This window comes from Triticum dicoccoides, chromosome 7A (genome assembly GCF_002162155.2).
Source record: "Triticum dicoccoides isolate Atlit2015 ecotype Zavitan chromosome 7A, WEW_v2.0, whole genome shotgun sequence".
Lineage (NCBI taxonomy): Eukaryota > Viridiplantae > Streptophyta > Magnoliopsida > Poales > Poaceae > Triticum > Triticum dicoccoides.
The window spans coordinates 566,315,881-566,323,468 of NC_041392.1; the positions used below are offsets into that span (position 1 = coordinate 566,315,881).

The window sequence follows — 7,588 nt, forward strand, 5'->3', positions numbered from 1 at the left end:
ATTTATATATAGTGTGCAAATTTTTTCATTATTTATTTTATTTCTTCTTAAAAGGTACTCCCTCCATTCCTAAATATAAGTTTTTAGAGATTTCAAATGGACACCACATACAGATGTATATAGACATATTTTAGAGTGTAGATTCACTCATTTTTCTACGTATGTAGTCACTTGTTGAAATCTCTAAAAAGACCTATATTAAGGAACGGAGGGAGTAATATCAATGTCACTAATTCATTATTTCTTGGAAAACTTGATTATTTTGATTTTTTTTAGTCTTTATTTATTTTCGTTTCTTCTCAAAGGTTAAGAACAAAGCTACTAATTCATGCTTTCTCAGAAAAATTCATTCTTTAGATTTAGTTTTAGTTCTTATTTCATTTTCTTTCTTCTTTAATGGTAATTTTTTTCTCGAATACTTCTTTAATGGTAATAGCAATTCCACTAATTCATTCGAAACTTTATTTTTTAAATCTATTGTTACATGCTTATTCTTGCATATTATTGAAAAGAGCAATCTTCATGTAAATTGTGTGCCAATTTTTTATCATTTATTTTAATTTACTTTCTTCTTAAAGGTAATATCAAAATTCACTAATTCATTCCTTGGAAAACCTCATTATTTTGATTTTGATTAATTTTTATTTCTTCTTTTAAGGATAATACCAACGCCACTAATTCATGCTTTCATACAAAGCTCCCTTTTCCCAAAATATATATAATTATTTTATTTTTGTGTAAATTGTGTGCAACTTTTTTCATCTTTGATTACATTTTTTATAATATTTTTCTTTTTAAGAGTAATATCAATGCCACTAATGCAACCCTTCTTACAAAACTTATATTTTGCAAGAATTGCACTATTATATGCTTATTCTTGCATATTGTTAGAAGACGCAATTTGTTTGTCAATTATGTGCAAATTTTGTCAATATTTGTTTATTTTTTAGTTTTTGTCTTCTTAAAGGGCAATAGGAATGTCACCAATTCATTCTTCCTGAGAAAACTTTACTTTTTGTTTTTCTTTATCATTGTTCATTTATTTTCATTTTTATGTTGTGTCTTACTAAGTATTCGTTCAGTTTCGGTTATGTTATCAAACCAAGCCTATGTATCTATTGGGCTTCTGTTTTGTTTTAATATTTGGTTTTGTTAAGTGATGTTCAAGTATAGACGTAAGCACTCTATAGTATGTGCGTAAGTTATACCAGAGTGCGAAAATTACACTATTCAATACTTATTCTTTGTGATACTAAAAAATGTGTAATTTTAGTGCAAAGTTGTGTGCAAGATTTATTTCTTAAAGGCTAATTCTAATGCCACTAATTCATTTTTCTTAGGAAACTTCATTGTTTTGATTTTTTTGTAATTCATTTCTTCTTTAAGGGTAATACCAATTTCACGAATTCATTCCTTCTTATAAAACTTTCTTTTGTGGAAATTCCATTATTATATGTTTAATCTTGCATAATCCACAATTTATGTGTAAGTTGTATGCAAACTTTTTTTATTTTCTTTCTTCTTAAAGGGTAATACCAATGCCTTTAATTCTTTCTTGCTTAAAAAGTTTATTTTTTATTTTTGTACATTTTTTTCTTTTCTCTTACTAGGTATCAAGTCAATTTTTGTTATGTTTTGAACTAAACCCAAGTATCTGGTGGGTTTTTTCTTTGGTCGCATATAGGGTCGACTGCTCTTCTAAAATAAATTGACCGAGACAAAATTTGGTGCAAGTTAATTTTAATTTGGATGCACGCTCATTTGTTTATTGGATGTGGCAAAATCGGACTTATCGCAAGTATTAGAATTTTGTGTGATTGCCCTTTTTATTCTTCTGGTTATCGGTTAACTGGTTTGTATTGTTCTGTATTGTTTCCTCGGTCCAAGACCTATCGAGTTAACGGGTTTCTATTTGTGCTAAATCTTGCGCTACGAACTTAAAATGGAATTTATATGTCATCAGGATTGTAATATTTGATTTTTACGCAAAATAGGAGTATGTTTTACCACGCCAAAAAAAGAGACTAGCCTCCTTTTTTTCTTTCTTTTTTCCAATCAGACTAGTCTCCATATGGTTCGGTTACAGTGCTTTCATGCACACCAATGGCGGCAGTTGCCCCTGTAACCGCCCTCCATGGAGCAGATCAACCGAAACCGCCCACGCGAATTACGAGCGGCAAGTAAGACAGAGTCCTCCCGCCTTAACCCCTCACTCACACCGCCTCCACTCCTCTCCCCTCCTTTATAGCCAGCTTCCTCCCCGATCGAGCCTCCTGTCCGCACCGATCGACACCCCCTCCCGTCCGTGCCCATGGCCATGGAGACCGGCACGGCAGCGGCCGCTGAGCCCACACGCCGGCTTCTCCTCCCACTCGCGGTCTCTTTCCTCCTCTGCGCGCTCGCCGCCGGGACGAAGCCGTCGTCGTCGTACATCGTGTACCTCGGCGCCCACTCCCATCGCGCCGGCGTCTCGGCGGAGGAGGCGTCCACGCTGGCCACCGAGTCGCACTACGACCTCCTCGGCTCCGTCCTGGGCGAGTAAGTGCACTCCATGCATGTGCATTGTGCAGTCATGAAATGTGTGTCACGGCTGACCGATCGACGCGTGCGTGCGTGCAGCCGGGAGAAGGCGCGCGACGCCATCTTCTACTCCTACACCAAGAGCATCAACGGCTTCGCCGCCGTCCTCGAGCCCGCCGTCGCCGCCGCGATCGCCAGTGAGCCAATCGTCCTCCTGCATGCGTAAATGTTTTGTGTCGTGTTGTATTCGCGCCGGACAGAAGTTCAGATCCCGGCGTGTCGATGTGTTTCAGAGCGCCCCGGCGTGGTGTCGGTGTTCCCGAACCGCGGCGTGAGGATGCAGACGACGAGGTCGTGGGAGTTCATGGGGCTCGAGAAGGCCGGCGTCGTCCCGCAGTGGTCGGCGTGGGAGGTGGCCAGGTACGGCGGGGACACCATCATCGGGAACCTCGACTCCGGCGTGTGGCCCGAGTCCCTGAGCTTCAACGATGGCGAGATGGGGCCCATCCCGGACACCTGGAAGGGGATCTGCCAGAACGAGCACGACCCCAAGTTCAAATGCAACAGGTACGTACGTACGTACGTAGCCTCATCGTCTACGGATTATTATTTCAGCTGCGGTATCTTGTTCTGATTCTGTATGCGCATGCAGCAAGCTCATCGGCGCGCGCTACTTCAACAAGGGGTACGCGAAGGAGGCGGGCCACCCGCCCGCCGACAGGCTGAACACGCCGCGGGACGACGTCGGCCACGGCTCGCACACGCTGGCCACAGCGGGCGGCTCCCAGGTGAACGGCGCCGCCGCCTTCGGCTACGGCAACGGCACGGCCAGGGGCGGCTCCCCGCGCGCGCGCGTGGCGGCGTACCGCGTCTGCTTCAACCCGCCCGTGAACGACGTGGAGTGCTTCGACGCCGACATCCTGGCCGCCTTCGAGGCCGCCATCGCCGACGGGGTGCACGTCATCACGGCGTCCGTGGGCGGCGAGCAGAAGGACTTCTTCGAGGACACGGTGGCCATCGGGTCGCTCCACGCCACCAAGGCCGGCATCACCGTCGTCTGCTCCGCCACCAACAACGGCCCGGACTTCGGCACCGTCAGCAACCTCGCGCCGTGGGTGATCACCGTCGCCGCCAGCACCACCGACAGGGCCTTCCCGGGCTACCTCGTCTTCAACCGCACCAGGGTGGAAGGGCAGAGCCTGTCGGAGGCGTCGCTCCGCACTAAAAGCTTCTACCCCCTGATCATCGCCACCGACGCCGTCGCCCCCGGTAGGACGGTCGAGGACGCGTAAGCACCCACACCGACGTCCGAGCTCCATCATCAGTTCATCACAACAGCCTTGTCTTGAGGTAGAGGTCGCTCATTTGCGCGCTGCAGTCAGGTGTGCATGCTGGACTCCCTGGACGCGGCCAAGGTGACGGGGAAGATCGTGGTGTGCTGCGTGAGAGGAGGCGTCCGCAGGATGGAGAAGGGCGAGGCCGTGCGGCGAGCCGGAGGCGTCGGGATGGTCCTCGTCAACGACGAGGAAGGCGGGAGCAACGTCATCGCCGACGCGCACGTTCTCCCGGCCCTGCACATCAACTACACCGACGGGCTCGCGCTCTTGGCCTACATCAAGTCCACCCCGTAAGCCACTCCTCGATCCGGTTTACCGAGCTGTTGTTCTGCTGGGTTACTGAGTGGATTAATTTGTGCTCGTGTCAAGGTCTCCTCCTTCCGGTTTCATCTCCAAGGCGACGACGATCGTCGGCGCGAGGCCGGCGCCGGTCATGGCCTCCTTCTCGTCGGTGGGGCCAAACGTCCTCAACCCGGAGATCCTAAAGGTGGCCTGGTTTTGCGCATCGATCATAAGCACGGTCTCTTTTCATTTTGTATCCAAGCAAGCAACTTGATGTGAGTTCTTTCTCTGGGGTGGCAGCCGGACGTGACCGCGCCGGGAGTGGCCATCATCGCGCCGTGGAGCGGCATGGCGTCGCCCTCGGACCGGCCCTGGGACGAGCGCCGCGTCGACTTCACCATCCAGTCCGGCACGTCCATGTCGTGCCCGCACGTCGCCGGCATCGCCGGCCTCGTCAAGACCCTCCACCCCGACTGGAGCCCCGCCGCCATCAAGTCGGCCATCATGACCACCGGTGAGCTCCAACGTCGCATCAACAGCCGCGTGCCCGCCACGACGAGCTGTGCATCAGACTCATTGGGTTGTTGCCTTGCCTGGTGCATGCAGCGACGGACCTGGACATGGAGCAGCGGCCGATCCTGAACCCCTTCCTGCAGCCGGCGACGCCCTTCAGCTACGGCTCCGGCCACGTCTTCCCGGCGCGCGCGCTGGACCCGGGCCTCGTCTACGACGCCTCGTACCGCGACTACCTCAACTTCTTCTGCGCGCTCGGGTACGACGCGACGGCGATGGGCAGGTTCAACGAGACGCGCTACGCGTGCCCGGCCGCCCCCGTCGCCGTGCGGGACCTCAACTACCCGTCCATCACGCTGCCGGACCTCGCCGGCCTGACGACGGTGCGGCGCAGGGTCAGGAACGTGGGCGCGCCGAGGAGCACGTACACGGCCGCCGTCGTCCGGGAGCCGGAGGGGGTGCAGGTGAACGTGACGCCGGCCACGCTGGCGTTCGCGGCCGCCGGCGAGGAGAAGGAGTTCCAGGTGAGCTTCGTGGCGAGGGTCCCCTTCGTGCCGGCGCCCAAGGGCGCCGGAGGGTACGGGTTCGGCGCCATTGTCTGGTCCGACGGGCCCGGGAACCACCGGGTGCGGACTCCTCTCGCCATCAGGAGGCGCAAGCTGTAGTGGGTGGGATCAGGGTTAGGAGGTCGCGAGATTTTTTGTTTGGGATTGATTACGTAGGGTTTTATTAGGCGGTGGTGAGCAGCACGTAGCGAGAGGATGAATTAGATTGGCGGTGAATCTGGTCGTTAGGGGATAATATAAGCTTTGGCAGTTTTGTAACCATCGATTGAATAACAACGAGATGATGGGAAATGAGATCTTATTAATTTTGTGATTTTCTCGCGCATTTTTTCCTTTTTAGACAAGCATTTCTCGGGTGCGTGGGCTATATGTAAGTTGCCTGAATTTTAAATTTGGGTCAGTCGATTCGGGTGAGAAGAGGAGGTGAAGCTTTGAGGTCGAATCGGGAGTCCAAATTAGTGCAGTACTAGTAATTATGAATTGATTGTGCAGCATAATCATATCATAAGCATCATTTCTTTTATGTGAGAATGATGGCAATTTAAACCTCGTAAATATGTTCTAAAATACACCCAGACAATTAATGCACTACTATATGTCCTTCGAAAACCCTGAACATCTATCATAACTTCCTCTATATATTAGAAATCTTCCTGAAAAGTTTCATGATTTTTGGATGGACAAAACTCCCCACACAAAATTAACTCTAAGATAAACTAATTGGTAGATTAAAGGTCTGTTAAATTGTTGAACTTTTTTTCTTAGTAAAATATCTTGAGAACTAGTAGCTACCCTTCCAATAATATTAGGAAGCTATAATAAAATATTCATTAATATTTTGGAAATTAAAATAATAAACCTGCAGTTCAAACCTCTATTAAAATCAAAAGAAATTTATATTTATATATCAGGGCCACCAAACCATCTAATATATGTCAATCAAACAAAGTTAATGTCAAACTTTATTTCTTTCATGATTAGAAAATAAGGTGCATAATATTTTGGCCTGCATAACCGCCCCCGTGCGACCTGCAAACACATTTTGCAGGTCGGCAAAATGCGGGGTCTGCTAGAGTTGCTCTTATGGCCCAAAACAAACCCCTTTTTACAAAAAAGAAACAAACATAAAAATTGCCCAAACTCTATGTAAAAAAATAAAATATTAACAAAAAGACCATATGCAATAACTATTTTGCGATGTAGTGTACAAAAAGCGTTAAAATGGTCAAAATCTTGCCTTGTGTGATAAATAACACAAAAATGATCAAAAAATTGCCATGGCAAAATGCATACTCCAAGTGTGTGAAAAGTAACACAAAAATGATCAAAAAATTTGCCATGGGAAAATGCATATTCTAAAAAATGCCGTGTTATTTTTATCAATTTTGTCATACCTTTATGAGATAAGAAATTTTGCATGAATGTGAAATAATACAAAAAATTGATTAAAAATGTCCACGGCAAAATGCATGTTCAATTTTGCCACGCCCTTGTAGCCGTATGAACGGCACCACAAATCTTTGCCCACGTCATCTTGCCACGTCGACTACGAAAACGTTCGGGTTGAATCGCTCTTGCACCGCACCACACACGCATCCATCCTCAATTCCCCGCTTCTCTCCATCCCATGCGCCCCGCGTCTGCCCCACTTCTCACTCTGCTTTTCTTCACCCTCTGTTCACCGCCCCATCCAGAGGAGCGATGGACTGTGGCGGCGATGACCGTGAATAGGACCCGCAGCGGGGATGGACGCGCACGCCGCGAAGGAGCGCACGCGATGGGGAGGAGCCGCAGTGGGGAGAAGCCGCGTCGGGGATGTGGCGCGGTGGTGTGGAGCCGCGGTGGTGACGGTGAAGAGGAGCCACAACGGAGTTGTGTGTGTGTGCGCAACGGGAGAGGAGCCATTGTTGAGGAGCTGCCCATGAAGCTCGATCTCGACCGCGGGAGAGGGGGGGCGGCAGGTCGACGCGCCGCCACTCCCTTCACGCGTCCGGCACGGATCCCCGCAGCCAGCCCATGCCCCCACCGTTGCCTCTGCCCCCATCCTTCCTAACCACACACTTAGCTCATCGCACAAAATCAAATCGCTAACGGGTGGTCCATACAACACGGTAAACAGTGGTCGGTTTTTTCTTGTTTTGGGAACGTTCTAGAATGTTCCTTTTGTTGGGGAACGTTGCAGAAAACAAAAAAAATTCCTACGTTTTCACCAAGATCCATCTATGAGTTCATCTAGCAACGAGTGATCGGATGCATCTACATACCTTTGTAGATCGCGAGCGGAAGCGTTCAAAGAACGGGGATGAGGGAGTCGTACTCGTCGTGATCCAAATCACCGTAGATCCTAGCGCCGAACGGACGGCACCTCCG

General features: G+C 48.8%; 1 protein-coding gene across 1 annotated transcript; it reads left to right on the forward strand.

The window, feature by feature from the left end:
* The first annotated feature begins 2,311 nt into the window (after positions 1–2,311).
* LOC119331460 (subtilisin-like protease SBT5.3) lies at positions 2,312–5,533 on the forward strand. Its single transcript, XM_037604622.1, has 8 exons — positions 2,312–2,538; positions 2,620–2,717; positions 2,814–3,087; positions 3,173–3,808; positions 3,899–4,147; positions 4,227–4,344; positions 4,440–4,653; positions 4,746–5,533. The coding sequence occupies exons 1-8, from the start codon at positions 2,312–2,314 to the stop codon at positions 5,315–5,317; spliced, it is 2,388 nt and encodes a 795-aa protein (XP_037460519.1). The 3' UTR covers positions 5,318–5,533.
* The last annotated feature ends 2,055 nt before the right edge of the window (positions 5,534–7,588 follow it).

What these genes read in the sequence shown, in the direction of transcription:
- LOC119331460 (XM_037604622.1), top strand. Translation starts at nt 2,312, where the DNA reads ATGGCCATGGAGACCGGCACGGCAGCGGCCGCTGAGCCCACACGCCGG. An exon ending in CCCAAGTTCAAATGCAACAG is followed by an intron (nt 3,088 to 3,172) that starts GTACGTACGTAC and finishes ATGCGCATGCAG; the next exon opens with CAAGCTCATCGGCGCGCGCT. An exon ending in GTCGGCCATCATGACCACCG is followed by an intron (nt 4,654 to 4,745) that starts GTGAGCTCCAAC and finishes TGGTGCATGCAG; the next exon opens with CGACGGACCTGGACATGGAG.